Source organism: Metarhizium robertsii (assembly GCF_000187425.2).
Source record: "Metarhizium robertsii ARSEF 23 chromosome Unknown MAA_Scf_1, whole genome shotgun sequence".
Lineage (NCBI taxonomy): Eukaryota > Fungi > Ascomycota > Sordariomycetes > Hypocreales > Clavicipitaceae > Metarhizium > Metarhizium robertsii.
Genome location: NW_011942149.1, coordinates 1888344 through 1909607, shown reverse-complemented (window position 1 = coordinate 1909607; position 21264 = coordinate 1888344). Strand labels below are relative to the sequence as shown.

The following is a 21264-nucleotide window of genomic DNA, read 5'->3' as shown; positions in this document are numbered from 1 at the left end:
TGATGCTACAGTAGTAGTGGTGTGATGCAGCAGGTTGTGTCGTTGATTCGGGGCCTCTGCCCGCCGGCAGCTTGATGCAGTGTTTTCGTCGATTGAAGTGACGGCTCAGGTGTCACCTGCAAAAGCCGGCGGCTCAGGTCCCAAACCGACGGGCTAGCAGACTTGGCGCTCGCTGCTTTTGCCTTGCCCGGCTTTGGCAAACTCTGAGCTTAGCGGAGAAGATGCAATGATGGCATGACACAGCATCGCCGGCCCTGCTGAGATTGCTTGTTCCAACAATTTTTGAAGGTCGGGACTCGTCGAATGCAATGTCTCCGTCAAGGTCCAACGGCCTTGGGAGTTGGGAAAGAGCGTTCCACTGGGCCTGACGATTGGCTCCTGCTCATAGATGTATCCTTCTTGCCTTTCAGCACGGACCGATAGGCACGTCTCTGCAAAGACGATTTACGAGGATTTACGAGGGGGAGGGGAACAGTGATGAATGCTCCGTCGTCGTCTCAATTGTCTAGGTGAGAAATCACAACTGATCAACTTGTATTCGCTTCTACTGCTGTGTGGCTCACTTCCGAGTTCAGGCTGAATAATGAAAGCCACTGGCAAACAAGCCACGGGTTCCTCGCTGCCGCCCGCCGCCATCCTGGTCCCCGCCGCCATCGGCATCGTCAACTAGTATTGCCCACCCATTGCGTTTCGAACCACACTCCGTACCCTGTACCGAGTAGTATGAAGTTATGAACCATGAATCTGGGTCTCAGCTGCCACCAAGTCACGGGCCAGTCATGTCATGAGCTCGTCACCTCGCACAGGGTACGGATGTCAAGTGGAATAGTCCCCTGGGCCTGTCGCCTCCGTTCTCTCCACCCTCGCGCACGGTGATAGCGGGCGGGTTAAACACGCAGCCGCAAAACTTGTTTTGTTTACTCTTCATACTCGAATTGGAAAAGGAAGAGGGAAAACGCAATAGTTTGCCAATCGGCCGATAGAGAAGCATGCGTAAGTCGCCACACCAGCCATGGAAGAAAAAGCATGTGGCCTCCCTCACTTGGCCCGCCTCAAGCTTCAAGCCTCAAGTTTCAACGGCCGCAGCAAAACTGCTGAACCGTTGAGGGGCGCCGCATTGACGACACCCAAACGGGCTTGGATCTGTCTATCTTTTCGTCTAGCTGCGACTCTAGCTGCGACTCTAGCTCTTTCGTCTCGTCCAACCAGCCCAGTCTTCAAAAGCGGGATCCACCATCCCTTGCGGCACCTAAATCGGACCCAGGAAGCAAAATTCGTCCAAAGACAGGCCGCTCTGGGCGAGGTCTGGGCTCGGTGGTTGGCGGGCCAGAGGAACAAGTAACTGCACGTGGCGCCTTGATTACTTGGCTTCCTTCGTTGACGAAACCCTAAATCATGGTGGACTTCGGTATCGCCGACTCTGGGGGGAAAGGAGGCAACGATGCGAACTCACCCATGAAATCGTCGTTCGACTCCTCTGTCCAGAACGAGTACCCGGATATCCGGACCAGCTCTGGACTGGCCAACAAGCGCGCAAAGTAAGGGCAAGTTGATCTCGCACAACATGTTGACGGTGCCCTATGGCACATGCGGGACGGCTCCCAGCCCTGTCTTGGTTGCCACACGACCTGCCAATGATCTACATTACAGCTCCCTGGAAGAGGTAATTGCTTCAGGGCCCTGCGTCCTCTCCTGGGCCCAAAAGCAAAAATGGAGTTGCCACCCCTGACTCGCTGTAGTACTAGGACCGTCACCCCAAGTCGTCCCACGAACATGCGGATACTAAGTGGCCCCAACCAAGATATGCCCACTCGTCACGTTTTTAACAGCAAGATTGCTTTTCCCTCCTCCGAAAAAGCAGTTCCTGGTGAAATCCCAGCGATGGAGATCGGCACATTCAACAACTGGGCTTGATGTCCACCCCCGCTGTCAAGTCAGTGCCATCCTCATTGCACGGTCTTTGCAACACCTGGTAGAGCTTTCCGGGTGGCTTGCCGGCCGGTTGAATGGATTCGAATATTTATCAAGCCAAGCCCCCCATTTCCCCATTGAACAATCCCGTCGTCCAGTGTCTTTGCTTGACAGGATACCACCATCAGGACTCGTGCGTTCTGGTGTTGACAAACTCCGGGCATCGACACGCACGCCCTTTCGCTCCCCGTATCCTTTGACCTCCATCCCGTCCCTTCTGGCCGTGAGGCGTGTGCCGTTCCTATCCTCAGACATATCTCGAGCTGTGAGAACACAACAGACACAATGGGTTCAGAGTTTGGTATCACTCCCGACACCAAGCCGGAGGTTCGGCTTGATGGCGTAGGCATCTTTTGGATTGTCTTCGCCGTGACATGGACTGTTATCCTTATTAGCGGCATGGCATTCTTGTGGACGAAGCGGGATATGCCCATTCTCCGAATCAGAGGCCTGGGCTTATCATTCACAGCTATTGCATTTCTTCATTGTTACTGGGTTGCCGTCACCACAGGCTATGTGTACGGTCCTTTAATGCCAGAAGTTGCCGAATTCTGGATCATGAGCATCTGGTTCCCCTTTGGTATCGCGCTGTTCCACGCCTCCAACAGTCGGTTCTTGTACGTCGCCAACGCTCAAAAACAATACGTCAAAAAGACGGGTGACTTGGGGTGGGATGGCCAGCGTCCTCGGATCCGCAAGACGCTTGTCGCCAGATGGAAGATGCTCCCTTATACGCAGAGAGTTTTGATATTCGTCGGCTTGGGCATGGTAGCTCACGTAAGTATCCCCATCGCAGAAAGTAACGCATGCATGCATCGCAACCAATTGCTCACAAGTGGTAGCTTTCCCTCACCATCTTCATGTTCCTTATTTCTCGTAAATTTCACTCTGGCTGGGGCATCTCTGGAACTGAAGTTACTGGCACTGCTATGGAGCAAAAGACTGAGCAGGGTCGTGGTTGGGAGTGGTATGTTGCACCTCCCTCTACCCAAAGGCGAATGGCATTTGATGAGACTAACCGGTGGTATCATGAAGGTGGCCATCTATCTTTTGGCAACTATTCTGGGCTTGGGTCGTTGCTCCCGTCATTCTATGGCGCTCTCGGAACCTGCGTGACACACAGGGTTGGCGAACGCAGACCATTGCTTGCTGCGTGTCCGGGTAAGGAGACTCGTCTCATTGCAATCTCTCCCAATCATCTTCAAAATTGTACTAACTGTGATTATAGTCTTCATGCCTCCCCAATGTGGCTCATTGCGCTCTATGTCCCCGGCATGGCTCCTGTCAATAATTACTTTATTCCTCCGCAATGGTAGGTACGCCATCGGTTTGGCCGGCATGTCATGTAGCTAATCTGTTTCTTCAGGATCGCCATTGCAATCATGATGCTCGAAATTTTCACCGTGTTCATCCCCGTCTGGGAAGTTCGGAGGCAACAATCCCTTTGCCAGGAGACCCTCGACTCGATTGCGCGCTGGGAGTCCCGACAGAAGTCCGTTCAGCACAGTGGAAAATCTCTGCACTCTGGCACTAGTTCATCTTCATGGATGGGTCGTACCAAAGCTGGTTCAGTGTCTACCACTGGTGGCAGTATCTTAACCATGGACGCCCTGGAGCACACGTTGGCAAAGAACCCCGAGCCCCTGCAGGAGTTCTCTGCTCTTCGGGATTTCTCCGGTGAGAACATTGCCTTCCTCACCCGGGTTCGTGAGTGGCGTGCCCAGTACATTGTCAACCCCAGCCTCAGGGAACCGGTTAGGGACGAGAAGGACAGCGAGAAAACCTTGACTCTGTCGCGAGAGTGCTTCGAGAGCGCCCTTCGCATTTACATCGACTTCATCAGCAGCAACAGTGCCGAATTTCAGGTCAACCTGTCATCACACGACTTCAAGAACCTCAAAGCAATCTTCGAAGGGGCCGCCCGCGTTGTCTGTGGCGAATGCAGCACGCCAGACCCCGCCACTCCCTTTGCTGACGTCCCTAAACCGCAGAGTGAATCGGGTGAGACTGCTCGATACTGGGGCGACATTCCTGAAGCTTTCAATGAGGGTGTCTTCGACGATTCCGAAATGAGCATCAAGTACCTTGTGCTCACCAACACATGGCCCAAGTTTATCAGGGAGAGACGCTCATTTGACGGTGCCAGCAGCGCGGAGGCTGGCAAATAAGGAATGCAAAAAAACACCCGACTGATCCGAGGTTTATGTATCTGATGTGTCAATTACTACTATATGGGTAAGGGGAAAACGAGCACGCGTTTTATATTTCTACAGTATCTATTACTTTAATCGCCACAAGCGAAATATATCCACTTCATTTCCCGAACCTCGTATGAGGTCGAGAATTCTTGTTGTATATGTATATATATAATAGTCAGACTCAGGATCATGTTCTGTATCAAGTGTGTACTTGCCTCTGCTGTAAGCGTGCCCCGTATTAAAGCATAACCGTGAAGTGTGGGCTGCACTCGAACAGACCAAGTCCATTGTCATCGCAGCCATATTATTAATTTTTGATTGTTTCGCTCTGTAGTCAAATGAAATTACACGCATGATACAAGTATCGTGCAAGCGTAAAATCTAAAACAGTACTGGGCTGTACCAGGCCAAGGACAGTAGGAGACTAGAAAAGTAGACCGTCTCAGCGCAATTGGTGCCGCGCTGCACACAGCCATATTATATATCATACACCAGTATCCTGGTGTACTCTTGGCAGAGCGCGAAGATTATCTTACCATGGGCCATATGTCGATATAGAATTGTTGACTTACCCAAGAGATGCTTGCTGATAAGACCGATAGAAGTCATCCTGCATCCAAAGACAAGCCAAATCCCAGATATCCTTGAGCAGCCACATCAATTGACCGACGGCTTAGGCAGGAGGCATTCCATATCACTGATCGAAGCCCTCGAGAGGGTATCGGTAAGAAGACCTGCCAAACATGAGGCCATTGTGGGAAAAGCATGTACGAAATAAACCCGTCCTGTTTTTCATAGACACAGTCTGTCGACTAACCCGTAAGTGATACGGTGACTTTTTTGTTCGCGTCTGTATCATACTTCTCCTTACTAGGCATATTTGGCAATGGTTCATGGTTTCATCCGTACTCATTCGGCAGCTTCTGTAGGGTAGCGAATTTGAAACGAGCCCACGTTCGGTGGTGTTGACGGGATGTGAGGATCCAGGGCGTGCGACGGCAATCAATAGCTAGGTGAGATGAAATAGTCCCCGAGAAGAGTGTCAGTTTCAGAATTACCATCCTAGTTTCCATTTCAGTAAATGGAATCAATGCTAGAGTCGGCTCTTAGCACCGCAGAGTGTCGACGTACGTACCGGTGTTGTTTCGGCTGAAATGCCCCTACAGTCGAATCCATGTTCCCCATGCTCATTCTGACGTGGAGCAATAAGGTGCGAAAATAGGCTTAATATTGCAAACACGGATCAACGGCGGATGGGCAGGCATGCGAAGCCAAGACGGTAGTTGTTACGCCTAGTTTCAAGTTTTCAACTAGCCATGTTGATTGTTCCAAGGCACTACTGCTGGCCATGTATGCTGTGTCCCGTAGCGTACTTTAAATAAAGATGCAAGTGTCAACGGTCTTTACAATGGCTGGACGGTGTACCAAAACAAGCAGAGGGAGTTTCGGGGGGGAGAAAGAGAGAGAGAGAGAGAGGGAGAAAAGAGGGAGAAAAGAACACAACTGAGGAAGGAGAGAGAGAGTAGATGAAATCCCCACGCTACGTCGAACCCACCCCCGCCTGTCTCTCCAACTAGCAACACCAGCATCACACATCATTAGACTCGCATAGAGACTCCTCGCAAGGGCAAAACACTCCCCACAAACGCGTACGAACACGCTCAACGATCAACAATCGATCGCACAGCATTTCAAGTTTGAAACCCCCGCAATCATCGCCGCCGTCCCGCTCCTCTTTCCCGTTTTATCACGGCATTTCCTCGCGCGGAGAAGCCCAAACCCCAAACCCCAAACATGCCGTGTTCCTAGTCGCACATCACACAAGGCCAGTCAATGCCCTTGACGCGACTACAAAAGACCCCAAAACAGCCGCCGCACCAAATAAGGTCAAACATGCATATGGTAATCTCAGACTCTCAGACCATTGGGGGAAATAACATGAAAGAAGACTAACACAAAAATCCAGGGACACCAGAACAAGAGCGGGAAAATCCACTTTTTGGTGACGACGAAGACACGGGCGGCGTGCCTCCATTTTCCCCGCGTTGTCTGTACGACGTTGCGCAAAGACAGGAAAGTGGACTGATGGGTGCGAATGTGAAAAAGAAGGGTGATATTGATAGAACGAATGCGGTTTCAGTTTTCTTTTTGGTTGTCGCTGAGACGGTACGGGTAATTTGCATGGAGGCTCAGTCTTTTTCCCCCGCGTGTTTCTGTTTCCCGCTACAGCTGCCAAAGTATCCGTTGGGGGCGGCAGGTTCATCAGTTGTGTCGCTTTTTTTTTTTTCGTCCAAACAAAAAGGGCGTACCGCACAGATGAAAACGAAGTACGGCTCGCGGCTCAGGAGGGAATTTTGGATGAAAATCGGGAGTCCGGGACAAATGAGGCAGGCTGGTTGTGTATCATCGACCGGCGTGACGGGTTTCCGCGTGAACAGGCCCAGGTGGACAGAGAAGGAGAGTACGTGATACCACGTCACAATGACCGACGTCACCTTCTCTCTCTTTCTCTCTTTCCTTCTTTCCTTCTTTTCTTCGCTCTTATTTCGTTTGTTGGTGTGTTGATGCAGGACAGACATCAAACACGGGCTTGGCTGTGTCATGCCAGAGGCAAGGAAAGGGTATCATCACGTGTAGGGCGGCCCCGGATCGCACAAGCAGCGATCTGGAAGATTGACAATCCGGGGCTTTGACCATCCGGGGTTTGGACCGTCCGGGGTTTGGACGTCTGCCGAAATGAGATGGAAGATACTATTCCCAGCATCACGAGCATCCCTGCCTCGCTGAAAGGAGAGAAAAAAAAAACATGAAAGGCAAATCTCCGATATTGGTGTGCTTCTCTTTTTGCAGGTCCCCGGAGGAGCCCGTCCTTTGAAACATTCTTCAACTCTTGGTACTCGGTACGGAGTACCGTAATCCTGGGTGCGCTGGGTGCGCTTGGGCAAATCTCTCTTCTCTCTTTCTCATGCTCGCCCTTTTGTTTCCCAAAGGTCGCCCACTAATTAAACGGGCTTTCTCATCACAATCCTCCTACTCATCACCATCTCCCCCCTTCCCCGTAATCCCTTCCCTCCGGTCCCGTCCACCCACCCGGCCTGTCACCAGGAGGAATACAACCATTTTGCATCTGAGACAAGACCATGCATACCGATCTTTGGGTAGCCTACCCTATGGCCTTGGAGCCGCCCTTGAGGAAAACCCCCGGGCAGCAGGACTTCCAAGAAGGGAAACGACGGGAGAAGGGGAGCGGACTCAAATGTCAAGAAAAAGAAAGGAAGCAGCGCCGGCGGCGATAGAGTTTCGCTGTTGAGGCCGTTTACCGTGTAAGTAGAAACAAGAATGTATCCCTTTTGTTTACCGCTACAGAATTCCAAGACAAGGGCGTGTGCGTCGAGCAGGAGAGACCCTGGCCGTTTGCACGTGGATACGGAATCATGGCCATGACTTGCAAGGCATGGACTACAGGCTAATAAGGCATACGTCGCGAGGCTCGTGAGGCTTGAGAACCCGGGGGGCGTTTCAAGGAAAAGGGAGACAGAAAGGCGGCGAGGCAGAGAGAGGCGAGAGAAACGAGAGATTTGGCTTGGCTTGCTCGAGGACACGAGGCAACGTGGTGAAGCAGAATCAGAATCCCCGAGCGGCGTGTGTACCTGATTGTACCTGTTTGTTTTCGCCACTGGTGCCGCCATTGTCTTGCAGGGTTTTGCTTCTACCGAGTTCCGCAGCAATGGGAGAGCCGGGATGTGAATACTAGCTCCGTACTGGATTGGGGATTTATTTTTTCTTGTCTTCGGTTTCTGGCTTCCCTTTGTTTGCCCCAGGGCGAAACCTAGCAGCCCGTCCTGCCGGTTCGCCCTGAATTTGACATGTCAGTTTACATTGGTACTTGGGAGAATTGTACCGAGAGCTTCTTGTTCGTCTTGGGGCTGATGCATTTCAAGCCGTCTTTATCACATTCACATTTTTTTTTTGGGGCTATCTGCGTCAATTCCAGAAGGCATTGAAAAATTTTCTCAATCTTTTTTCTTTTTTTCTTTTGTCTTTTTCAATTTTCCTTTGGGGAGCATTACATTTCAGGCACGGGAGCAAGGCCCAGCTACGCCGTGGCAAACTGTGTTGGAATGTCGTGCTAAGATTGTGTCTCTTCGAAATGGTAACCCAGCCGGGGGGGGAGGGGTGCGAGCACTGATGCACTGGACACTGGACAGCATCTCGGATCCAGGCTTTTGGACAATGCTCGGTTGCATATTTGCTGCTGTCTACCCTATTGCACGTTTCCTTGGCTGGTTTTACTTGCCTCAAGTAAATGGCCAAGCACGGCGATGACATTTCGATGACATTTCAAAGCATGGCCTGCGTAAAGACAAAGCCATGACGTTTCAGTTGCAGGTTTGGCATGCCCACGTCGGTTCCCCACGATGTTGGTACCTCGACACGCAACGCTCAATGCCAGCAGGCCAAGACGGACATGGAGCATGGGATCGATAAAGTAGATAATAATAGCCAGACAGGTAGTACTGGCTGCATGGGCTGCACGCTGCGGCCAGCGCAATTGAACCGGGCCCTGCCCCCTTTGGTTCTAGAGTGGCCATGCGTTGGCGAACTTCTGAGCCTCGATCTGCAATCATGCCACAGTCGTCTTGCTGCATGAAGACGACCAGAAGTTCCCACTCCCTCCCCCCCCGTTGACACATGTTGTGCTCCGTACATGCGTGGATTTCTCGTGCAACCAGACTCTCACTGCCTGGCGGACACGGGGGGAGCCTGCACAGTCTTCCGCCGCAGACGCAGACGCAGACGCACAAACTGCTGTAGGGCCTTTTCTTCTCGTCCCTCGACGCTTTTTTGGAGTCCGGATTCCCGCCACCTTCTCTTCACCACGCGCACGCCGCCCCATGTGACGGACGGACGGACGGGTCGATGGAAAGAGAAACTCGCGCTCGCGTCCCGGCCCCCCCCGGTCTCGAGCCGGTTCGTGCGAACCGAAGAACCCTTCGAGTTTGCTGCCCAGCCCGGACAGAGCCGTGGATGCCGGCCGGGAAAAAGGTCTGGTCGCAGTGCACCACCACAGAAGAGGGCGGCTTGGCCTTGTCCCGCGGCATTTTTTCTTCCAGTCGCCCTTCACACGCCATCATTTGACTTGGTCATTCGCCGCGGCCAGTCTATCCATCTATCTGCCTGTCTGCCGCCCGGCCACGTGGACGGGGGGCTATGCGACACTTTCCGTCGATGCCAGCATCGGCCACTGACCCTTGCTTGACTGCTTGGTATGACATGCTGCGTCTGTGCGGCCGTAGACCTATGGAGCAGGCGTTTTTTCTAACATCTTTCTTTCTTTCTTTCTTTTTTCTAAAAAAAAACTAAAAAAAAGTTTATTCTATTTTATTACTACTACTACTACCACTACTACTATTATTGGTGTATATCCACGTGCATGTGAACATATATAAAAGACTCTTTTCCTGCCTGTTGCATGGTCCCATTGTGTTGCATCGCGAGTTGACGATCCGAACCAGACTACCATTGGGGTTGGTTTCTCGTCCTTGCCAGCGCAACATCGCTTACCATCCGGAGTAACTTGGGGGAGGGACTGAGTGCTTTCAACAGCAAAGGCAGGAAATCTGTCACTTCGGACGAGTTGCCCTCCTGAGTTCGGTCCAGGATTCAAAGTTCACATGTTACACTGGCTCCATATTACCCTGAGCTGAGTTGGACGAGTTGGACGAGTTGCCAAGCACTTGCCTCAGTTGGTTGCCTCAGTTGGTTCCCAACTTTCTTGCTGTACCCAGCGACGGCAACTCCCTATACGAGCACGGCTTACATAAATAGATATCGACGGCATGTTTTACGAGCCAGAGCCAGAGCCGCGCGGCGAGGTTGGACGTTTCTTGCATCATCGGCGCAATGGGGGGCGCAATACACGGTGCACTCTGACAGGACGGGCAGGCGGGTTCAAGCGGTCTTGTTGATTTGACTATTGCCTTTCAATGGCTCTATGCACATGCAGCCTCGCGTAGCGTCATGCGGGTTTTTCTTCAATGGTAAGCTGATGCATGTCGTTGTTGTCAAGCCCACCCCGGTTTCCTGGTAACCGCCCCAGCCACTCGCATGCAGCCTAAACCGGGCTCCTGATGTCGGCTTTTTTTGGACCTTTCTCAGATCCTTAACGCTTAACGCTTAACGCTTAACCAGCCACACCAGACAAGCGCAAACCCTCGTTGTTCCTTGCTGAGTTAACGGCCCCGCTTGGCCAGGAACTCATCCACACCCTTCCGCTTCTCTTCCGTGCCGAACGTGGTGTAGTACAGCTGTCGTTCAAATAGGTCGTCTCTGCATAAGCCGTCGGCTGGAAGGCAGGCGAGAGAACCATTAGTTTTACACAAGTACTCGGTGACTCAAGGCGGAAACAAGGCAAAAAGGAAGAGGCCAAAAATATTTTAAAAAAAAAAAGAAATCAAAATCAAAATCAGTGCCATACAGCACTTGGTCAAAAACTCGTCTTAGCAATGATTGATTCTTACCTCTGCAGATGGCCTCCTTGGCCAATTCAAGCGCCTCTGACCCATGCGTCGTCAGCGCCGTCGCAGCTACAATGGTTTGCTGGAGCAAGACACCGTCTTCCATGAGTTCGCATAACAGGCCCCATGACAATGCCTCCTCGCTCGTAATTGGTTTGCCCGTAAGAATGGTTCGCATAGCCTAAAGACGTGAACAAGAAGAAGCAGCGCTTAGTACTCTCGGCTGCCTCCCAATCGCTGGGGCTCGAACGAGATGCCTCCCCACCAAAGGACAGGCATCCGTCTGGTTGATACAAATGGTGCACAGTACAGAGTACTACTTACTCGAAACTTGCCAACCGCAGCGGTTAGTCGCTGGGTGCCACCCGCACCGGGGATAAGTCCGCGTTTCGTTTCTGGAAGCGCGAAATATGCAGACTTTGCGGCGAAAATCAGGTCACACTAGATATCGATGCTCCTTGCATTAGCCACATGGTGGTTGACTGCCAACGCGGCGGAGACGACCCAAAATGGCCGGATTCGCTGCAGCATCGGGAACGGGGTAAAGGTATTTTTCTCTCTCACCATCAAGGCCACCTCGAATCCGCCGCCAAGCTATGATAGACGCAGAGTTCATGTAAGTTAAAGTCTCCAAGAAGGCTTGGAGCGGGCCGACGATCCCGTTGAGTAGTCGGCCGCGCTAACAAGCCATGGCTGGGGTGGCATGTCCTCACCGCTGGTCCATTGACGGCTGCGATCAATGGTTTGCGAACAGCGGTCATGCCGACGCACAAATTCTCCAGGTATCGACATGATCGGGCACCAGCGGAGTCAAGGTCGGCAATGTCTTTGAGATCGGCGCCGGCTACAAGAGAGAGAAGAAGCACCAAAACATTAGTCGTCGTTGGAATCTTCGGACGCCAAGGTAGCCAGGGTGGAGCAACAGGAGTGAGACTGGTAAGCCAGTGGTGAGGACGCCTGGCCAAGTGGCTCACCTGAAAAGAAGGTCCCGGTGCCGGTTATGACGATGGCTTTAACTGCCGGATCTGTTGAGGCCGCCTCCAGCTCAACAAGGAACTCGTCGAGAAGCTGTCGGGAAAGGGCGTTCCGCTTCTCGGGCCTAGTGAAGGTGATGAGCCTGACACCTTGGGCAGGTGACGTGGCTTGGACAAGACCAGACGCAGACATGTTGGTTGGCGATGGATGCTTTCTCCGTTATGGATGTGGGCGTTGAACCTAGAAGGGTGACGGAAGCGATGAATGGATGATGAACAGCGATCCGGTGGATCGGTACAACCAATTACCTTGTCAAAAGATGTAGATTGGGTCTCTCTTCGTTTTTGCTTGCCTGGATGCAGGCAAAGGGAGAGCGAGGCGACAGGGAGATGGTGATGAATGACGCCGTCAATGAGCTGTCCTGTTGCACACACGGATGACCAGCACCGTGGGGGAGGAGACGTAGCTTTGTATGTAGACGGACGGGGGCAGGGATGGTCAATAGCAGCAGCAATAGCGCTTGCAATGGGAAACGGGGAGCGGACAATGGGCAATGGGCAATGTGTGACGGGAGACGATGGGATTGGTGATGGGGTTGGGTCAATGACTTGAATTGTTGGAGACGTCGTCAAGAGGTCAACGGTGGTGAGGCGCGGTGGAGTCGACAGGATGCGGTTATATGTAGCATGTTCAGGTATTGGACCAGCCACCTGCAGGACGGCGATTGGCCGGGATCCAGCATCTCTGTGAACGATACTCGACCAGACTGCTTCTGCGAACCGATGCGGGAGAGAGGAACAATTGTTTCTGCCACAGGTCATCTGGGCCTGAAAGGGGAAAAGTCTAATGCCACTCACTACGGTATACGAGTACATACGACAAGCAGCTGACGCCAAGGATGCTGATGAATGCCAGCAACTGTGAAACAATATGGAAGCTGAAATAGGAGAGAACATTGACAAGAGACAAGTTGAACATTGAGAATCAATGGGTGACGCCCGGTGGTGCTTGGCGGCGCCTGGTAACACCTGGGGTAAGCTGTCCAACATTTGAACCTGGGCCATCAAACGCGAGGACAGATCCAACCAAGGATCCAACCAAGGATGCAACGAAACAGTTCGCTCCTGCCTCTGTGTTTGCACTTACACGTGAGAGCAGGCTCGTAACTGCGACTGCGGGGTCTATCTGGAATCACAGACAAACAGGCATTAATGATATGATATTGTCCTGTTGGGCAGTGCTCCGTACGGAGTAGTACTAGCCGCATCGAGTACGTACTCTGCTCGCAGGTGCCGCCGTAATGGGAAGACCGACAAGGACAGGTGCGAGTCTCAAAGTGGGGTGTGGATGGCATCTTTGTTGAATATGGCAGGAGCAGGAGCCTACCAGTGCAGTCTGGTCTCAGAAGGCAGGACCTGGTGCCTGGTATCTGGCGTCTAACGCCTGACGTTCGGGTGTCAGGTCTATGCCCATGTCCATGTCCATGCCCATCTCCGTATGCGAGCCTTTTGAACATGGCCATGGCATCAAACATTGCCTTTGGCTCTTGGGCCTTGGTATAATAATGCAAACGCGGTGTTACGGCTTCTTCCTGGAACGACCCAGGTACGTACTCGGTAGTCCGCCCCAAGTGTCAACCTGTGTGGCAACCTTTGTTTGGCATCACCTTTTGATCTCAGTTGGCATCGGCTGGACCTGCATCGATTGTTCCACCGGCCACATCTCTTTCTCCTGGAGGGGTTCGCGCCGCAGGAACAAAACAAAACAATACGCACAATATCTCGAGTGTGTTATTTTGAGCATCTCGAAACGTTGACGCAGAGCCGCATCATGCTCGCCACGCCCTATGCCCGTTGTCCGTCGTCGTACGCACGGCCTCGCACTGCTTCGGATTGCTTGACCTTAACTCGAGCAACCCGGCACTTATTGATACCTAAGCAATGGCGTCGTCTCATCCCGCTTCTTTACTTTGCATGGGTATCTGCAAAAGGAAAGCCAGACCGGGCCAGAAAAGCCAAGGCCACGAGCGCATAATCAGTCACCCAAGGGTCAACCAAGTTGCAAGGGCCAACTCCAGGATCATCTAGATAACCGAAACAGTTTTTGGTCTGATTGCCTCACCGTGTGTCAGAACCCACGCTGACTGTATGGGACAGCGCGAAAGCCACGTTTGATCGCCCGATGGATCCTGTCATGGCTACTTTCTTCAAGTACGAGCAGAGATCATGCAGGCCGGGCGCCACACACGCCTCGACGTCTGTAAGCTGTGCCTTGGTACATGACATGGCGCTTCTTCTTGTCCTACGCACATTGTGCACACATCTTGCGTACATTTGCATATGCTGTGGCTACAGAAATCTGCTTCCATGGGGGGCTTCCCATGTGCGCCCGCCTCAGGCCACACGCCTCTTCGGTCAACTCTAGTTACGAATTACCTTGGCCAACGTCCATGGTGACAAACTTACTTCTGCTACGTCTGGTGCTACCGGCCGGGTGGACCTCTCTGTCACTGGCTCCTCCAACAAGCCACACTCTCACACCCGGCGTCTGCTGTCTACTCGGAGACGTGGAGCATTGATTGAGTGGTGGTGGGGACGAGGTGCAACTGACTGAGACTTGAAGACTCTCTCTCTGTCTGCCGAGTACATGAACGGAACAACTGCCAAGGACGAGGAAGATGTTGCACACAAAGAAACAGAAAGGAGCCGGCCTAGACCTCTTCTCACATGTGCAATCTGGCATGGATTCCTCTAGAGTGCCAGCATGAGAGCTGTCTCCATCTCACTTGAGCTTACCTCGACGCACCTCTCCATCGGATGGCAAAGGCCGCCATCCCATCCTCAAAATCCTCCCATCCTCACCTGAAGATACCTGGGCTGTCTCACCAGGAGAGACTGCGCGATCGAGTTTGTGAATTATCAGCTCGGCAAGAACCCTTGTGTTTTGGCGAGTCTCAATGAGCCCTCTACTGTACTTCTGGCCAAAGTACCAATCTCTCTTGCCCTTTATGGCGCTCCCGTCTCCCGTGGCGGCATTCCACAAGAGAATGGCGCTCCGGCCTATAGTATTGCTATCCGATACAGGCCCGACCCTGCTTGAAGTCACCCCACGCCTTCCGCCGTGAACACACGCCCCGGGCCGGGCTATTATTGCTTGCCGCGAAAGCGCTTTTCAATTCATTTATTTATTGAATCTTTTCTAGACAAAGTTGCGACTACATGGGACTTGGCAAACGTGCCTACACACAGAGGGTATTGTCCGCGGTTGTATTATCCAACCTTTGGTGCTGAGCGAGTGCCTGCATCTGCCCAAGGAGCGGGAGACTGCGCTCTGCCAGAGCCTGGATCTGGAGAGCGGCGACCAGAATTGAAAGCCTCAATAGCAAACTTTATAAGGCCAAATGGCAAATAATGACTCCACGCCGAGCGCCAAGCATCCAAAGCATCGCAAAACCCTGCTCAGCTCCCTCCATGCTGATGCGCAACGGGCAAACTCTTCTTTTTCGATGGCCTATTATTTCACACCATCGACACCCCGGAATGATATGCCCAGAGGCCGACTTGACCCGCCCACACCCCCAGGTGCCCTCACCCCTCCCCAAAGTTGACAGGGGTGTGTCTGCATTAAACATTGAAGCACTTGGCCCATGGCCCATGGCCCATGGCCCAATATGCCTCGAGTGTATGCATTATTGTGAGGCGTATGGCAGGCCATTTTCCCGGCGCCGGTTCTCTATGCTCACATCTCCAAGAACCATCGGTAGTCGTTGGGACCCATAGGTGTTCACGCTCCCTGAGTTCAAGTGGTTCAGCATTGGCTCCAATTCAAGTACCCCGGTCCAGCAAACATGCGTTCTCTAATGTAGCATGTAGCATGTAGTTAGCATCCGGCATCTTTGTCGGCGGGCCTAGTATCAGACTAGGATGTGCGATGCAAAGCTTCCCACAAGCCTACCCCAATGACCCCGTTGATATGGCCGAGTTGCCCGGGGACGCAGTGTACTTGGTGAGGAGAAGCATGGCAAACGAGATCAGGGAATGTACTGGCAAAACTATTTAAAGGGCCATTCCCCTTCCTTTGCCGCAATGGAAGTTGGAAGCCCAAGTTTTCTTCTCCAACTACTACTCTGTCTTTCACCTGCGAGTTGGCCTCGGAGTTGACCTCAGCCCTCATCATGAACGACTCTAGGAAACCTCACACCATGGTCTTGCCTACTAGGGACTTTACCCATGGTGAAGCATCTTATTGTCCCTTCCCTACCGTCACTGCAGCCTTCCTTCACCATGCTGCGGCTATTCCCTCAGCCAAGGCTGTTAGAGACTTGTCTGCTAATATAGAAAGGGTGCTTACATATCGGGAGCTAGCCATCCATGCGCAGTCACTTGCGTCACGGCTGCGAAGGTTGGGCGTGGGCCCTCACCAAACAGTCCCACTAGTTGTCAAGCGGGGGGCTGAGATGGTAATTGGCATATTGGCCATATTGTCCTGTGGTGCACAGTATGTGCCGCTTGATGGTGGAGTCGTCCCGGATTCTACAATCAAGCTTGTTGCGGAGCAGTGCGGCGGACAGAATGTTGTCTGTATAACTTCAACCCAAGACCGCATCAAAAAGCTCTTGCCTACGCATAGCCCCGTAGTTATTGAGCAGACTCCAATTGAGGATCAAGAATATGATGCTCCAGAGTCTTGGGTTGATCATGCGTCTGCTGACGGTGGATGCTACGTCATCTATACATCTGGTTCGTTCAAACGCTTCTTTTTGTAACCTTGTCGCTTTTTCACATAGTGCGAGGCTAACAGCTTTCTTTTCAGGAACCACTGGAAAGCCAAAAGGCGTGGATGTTACGCATAAAAACGTGACCAACCTTGTGTGCCTGTCTCCCGGTGGGCTGGGAGTCCAGCCGGGAATGTCTGTTGGACAAGTGCTCAACATCAGCTTCGATATGGGTATGTTCTGCCGTTATTTTACAGTAGAGGACTGAAACTGTCCTGTTCAATGGCGGTCCGTGTACTAACTGGTTGCATAGCTGCGTGGGAGATTTTCTCCTGTCTTTGCAATGGCGGCACGCTCGTTCTCAGAGGCTCCAAGTGGGAGCCTACTGTTCGACAGGTAAGAGTTCCCGCGCTGATTGTAGCCAATTCTTGAAACCCAGAATTTTGACTGACGGCAACACTTGTCGTGTCTTACTAGCTTGACGTATTCATTTGCACCCCCACAATCTTGTCAAAGTACCACCCAAAACTATATCCCAACATCAAAGTTGTCGCAACCGCTGGAGAACCTACCTCTCAGGACCTGGCCGATCTCTGGGCAACACATGCAACATATTGGAACTGTTGTGGACCCACCGAAACCACCATTGTCAACACAATGTCGAAGCATGTCGCTGGCGACCCTATTTCCATTGGCCGGCCGACTCCCAACAACTCGGTTTACATTTTAGACAATGACGGCAGACCCGTACCCGTGGGTGTGGCTGGTGTGATGTGGGCTGGCGGCCACGGCGTAACTCGTGGCTACGTGGGGCTTGAATCCAAGACAAAGGAAACGTACATTCCAGATCCGTTCGTAAATGACGGGTAAGTCACCGAAAATCACCCACACGGTTGGTATGAGGCAAGACCGCTAATTGGTGTCTCACATACAGATCCAACATGTACTGCACGGGCGACCTGGGCAGGTGGAGAGAAGACGGGAGCATTGACATCTTGGGCAGAGTGGACGATCAGGTCAAGGTCAAGGTATGCGAATCTGAATATCGGCCCAGCGTCGTTCCCATTGATTGGTTTCAAAAACTGACTTGGTCCCTTCCCAACGACTCCAGGGTTTCCGAGTGGAACTTGATGGAATATCATCTTCGCTGGCTTCCGCACCTGGAGTTACCCGTGCAACCGCCCTTCTCATCGAGGGAGACATCCATGGGTTCACAACGCCTTCGGGTCAAGACGAGCAATCGATCCTTGCCCACACGAAGAAATTGCAGCCGTACTATGCCATTCCGTCCAAGCTTCACCAGCTTCAAACGTTCCCCACTACAGCCAATGGCAAGATTGACAAGAACGCTCTCCGTCTCATGGCTCTTGCGCCTGAACCAAAGCACGAGACACAGAATTACGACGAGGAGGCTGCCATCGGCAGCGACCAGAGCACTCTGGCCGAGGTTAGGTCCATATCGACTTCGTCCACACTGACAGAACTAGAGAAGCCCAAGCTCGACATTTCCAAGGAGATTCCGGACAAGAAACTGCCCAAGCATTTGCGAGGGTTCCGACACCGTATTGCCATCGTCTATCGATTTCTCTTTAGTCTCATTGGCCTGTTCAATGTTGGTGCGCTCATTGCCCTGCTCTTGGTCAACCCAGGAGCCGAGTGGCTCGCCACCCTCACGGCGGCCAACCTGGTCCTTGCGGTTCTGGTCCGCCAGGACGTCGTCATCAACACGCTCTACACTATTACTTGTTCTCTCCCCAAGTCGGCTCCCCTCTGGATGCGAAAGCGTTTTGCAAAGATCTACCACCTGGGAGGTGTTCATTCCGGTGCTGGAGTGTGTGCCACCGCGTGGCTTCTCGGGTCCACATTCCGATCAACAGTGGCTTATACACAGAACAAGACGAATGATTCAATTGCAACCATCATGGTTTCATGGATGTTGTGTGTATTGTGCTGTGGTCTGGTGGGATTTGCGTACCCTACATTCCGGAAGAAGTACCACGACCAATTTGAGGGAATTCATCGGTTTGTTGGCTGGACAGCGCTGGGTCTGTTTTGGGTACGCACCATGTTCTCGGTGCGAGATGTCACGCCCGCTGGTGAAGACTTTGGACTTGCACTCGTGAAAACGCCAGGATTCTGGATGCTTGGTGTGGCCACCTGCAGCGTCGCATCCTCATGGTTTTGGCTGCGCAAGGTACCCGTCAATACTGTGCCGCTTTCGGACCACGCCGTTGTTCTCTCGTTTGACTATACAGTTCCCGTGAATGGCAGCTTCACGAGAATCTCAAAACGCCCACTTTTCGAATGGCACTCATTTGCCACGATTCCAGCTCCGAAGCCGTCAGCTATTGCCGAGAAGCCTGGTTATTCTCTCGTTGTTTCGAATGCCGGTGACTGGACCAGGGATTGCATCCAGAACCCGCCCACTCAGCTATGGGTGCGTGGCCTTCCCACTTGTGGTGTTATGCGAATTGCTACTTTGTTCAACCGCATTGTTGTTATCGCCACGGGCTCCGGAATCGGCCCTCTGCTCGGACACATTGGCCAGCCCAGCTGCCCGACTCAGCTCATCTGGTCAACTCCAAATCCTGAGAAGACGTTTGGCAAGAAGGTTCTTGACACGATTTACGACTCTATCCCAGATGCCGTCATTCACGATACCAAGAAGCTGGGTCGCCCCGATCTGGTCAAAATGGGCTACAATCTAGCCAAAGACTTTGGAGCCGAAGCTGTTATTATTATTGCAAACGAGAAGATCACCAAAAAGGTGGTCTACGGCCTCGAGACTCGAGGACTTCCCGCATACGGAGCCATCTGGGATAGTTGAAATGGTGTCGCTCAACAGTCGTTGCACCCCTCATCCTGCGCCCTCTTTTTTTTTTCTCTCTTTTTGTCGATTCTGGCCTGCGAGAGGCAGATCTCCGGGCCACAAACTCTATCCAATTGATACCCTACCACTCTCTGTATAATGCCCCAATGCTATTTTTGCATATATCAACGGCGGTTGAAATATGGGCGGTCTAGTCATTTTTTTGTTCTCTCTCATTGTTTTTGGAGGCATTGTCATCGACAGTCAACAGCATGCGAACATGGAGCACGGAGGGAAATTTGATCTGATATAGAACTTTTGCTCTCTTTTTTTTTTTTCCTTTGTGCTCTTTTTCGTTTTTTCATTTTTTATTTTTACGGCATGGTGGCAACTTTCGTTTTGTTCTTTGTTTAGGCGCGTATAGTATTTACAATGCAATGAACCTGCCACGGTGGCGGACAGTTATTGCTACGTTTTGGTTTGTTGGCCGTTTGTGTTGTCCTTGCCGCAAGAAGTATCGGGGACGGCATTTGGGGTCCCATCAGATCTGGATCTAATCTGGAAATCTGAAGCGGCCCCACTCTTCGGCGATGTGCGGCTCTGTCCGGCCCGGTGCTAAGCTAGTGGACCTGCCACACCGGCGGCCCGTTTTGTGCATGATATCGCATGGTACGCGTACGTAGTAACCAGTATCCACACGCACCCATCACGCCGGTCCCAGGAAAAGAAAGCTCTCTAGCATCTGGCGGCGGCTAGCTGCATCGGAGAGGGCGTGGCTTCAAACTGGATCGATCTTGTCCCATGCACGAATGCGTTGCCCTAGGCCGCCATGGCACGTGGCTTGCAGCAAAGAAGGCTCCGACGGGTCTAACGCGGGTCCAACGGGGGGGGGTCCATCGGTGTAGTTGGGACCAGAATAGCACGGGAGCTGTGTACGCCGAGTTGTAGTGGTACCATGTCGCAACCTGGTGCCCGTGATAGGGCTGCCAGGACGAGGTACGGCGCCGGCCTTGCCTTGCCGCATGCTGTGTCTGTGTCAGTCCTCGACCGGTCTCATCACATACATGTTTGCTGCTAGAGTGGGAGGACAGCCGGCCGTCAAGAGATGAGTGACACTTGGGATACTGGAGGCTGGGGTGCGGATACGCCCCCCCCTTTTTTTCCCTTTGGGTGAAGGGGGTTTTTCTGGCCCGGCGCTCTGTGACCTGGTGCATTCTCGCGACGGGCGTCTTCTGGTGGGGTGGGAGGGGAGGGCTTGCGTGCCTTGGGGCAGCGGTGGGCTATACGTTGGCTGGTGTTGAGATGCGTCCGCGGCATGTTGCGGTCAATGGGGTGTAGTGCGCGTCTGGGGGCTGGCTGTGTCGTGCTGTGTGATGTCTGGGGACGGGATGCGTGTCTGGATCTTGAGACGTGCGTCGACGTACGCGGGGTAGAATGACGGGAATGGCTTTACTATCTGGGTCATTGAGGGGGGGTAACGGGTAACGGGTAACGGTTCCTGAATCCTGGGATGCTGTCGAAATAAGTGTGGCGGGTGGGTGTATAAGCCTACGAGTGATGGCACAAGTTTGTTGCTTTGTACGAACGAGTGCGTCTATGGCAATGTTTCTCAGTGTGTGTATATTATGATTTGTGAAGTGGGAACTTGGGATCCTGCACAAACCAATTTCAAGATTTCTTGCCATTGTGCGGAAGGGCAGCGTTGAGCGTGTCTTGCTGCAACATGAAGCTTTGTACGATTCGGGGGCGGGTTAGTTGGCTCTTTCTCTTGATGGCATGCGTGGCTGGGATGCTGGGTAGTTTGTTTGCTACTCCGTCCTGTTGTGGTAGTATCCGGGGGCGAAAAAGGAAACAGTTTGACAAATCTTTAGAGCTTAGCTGTGGTTATACAAGGTTTTTCTTTTTCTTTTTGCCCCCTTCTCCCTATATATACATGGACGTGTCGTACGGAATAAGATGCGGTAGGACAAAGACGGTAGAATGTCTTGCATGCGGCCTGGGGGACTTTTATCAAGGATGCCAAGTCAGAATGAGGTTGGAGGGAAACCGGGGACTCTAATTAGACTGTTTATTTGCTGA

The 21264-nt window shown here is 52.4% G+C and overlaps 3 protein-coding genes across 3 annotated transcripts; 2 read left to right on the top strand and 1 right to left on the bottom strand.

Annotated features, from left to right (window-relative positions):
• Positions 1-2256: 2256 nt before the first annotated feature.
• MAA_04822 (Regulator of G protein signaling superfamily) lies at positions 2257-4139 on the top strand (the record flags this gene model as incomplete). Its single annotated transcript, XM_007822918.1, has 5 exons — positions 2257-2748; positions 2814-2938; positions 3007-3132; positions 3200-3283; positions 3338-4139. 5 exons carry the CDS (start codon positions 2257-2259, stop codon positions 4137-4139), a joined length of 1629 nt encoding a protein of 542 aa, XP_007821109.1.
• A 6263-nt stretch (positions 4140-10402) lies between these two features.
• MAA_04823 (Crotonase, core) lies at positions 10403-11854 on the bottom strand (the record flags this gene model as incomplete). The annotated part of the gene is made up of 6 exons (XM_007822919.2): positions 10403-10515; positions 10691-10868; positions 11012-11128; positions 11252-11281; positions 11401-11531; positions 11662-11854. The coding sequence occupies 6 exons, from the start codon at positions 11852-11854 to the stop codon at positions 10403-10405; spliced, it is 762 nt and encodes a 253-aa protein (XP_007821110.2).
• A 3982-nt stretch (positions 11855-15836) lies between these two features.
• Positions 15837-19203, top strand: MAA_04824 (non-ribosomal peptide synthetase; the record flags this gene model as incomplete). The annotated part of the gene is made up of 6 exons (XM_007822920.2): positions 15837-16401; positions 16475-16609; positions 16690-16772; positions 16854-17242; positions 17311-17404; positions 17488-19203. The coding sequence occupies 6 exons, from the start codon at positions 15837-15839 to the stop codon at positions 19201-19203; spliced, it is 2982 nt and encodes a 993-aa protein (XP_007821111.2).
• Positions 19204-21264: the final 2061 nt, after the last annotated feature.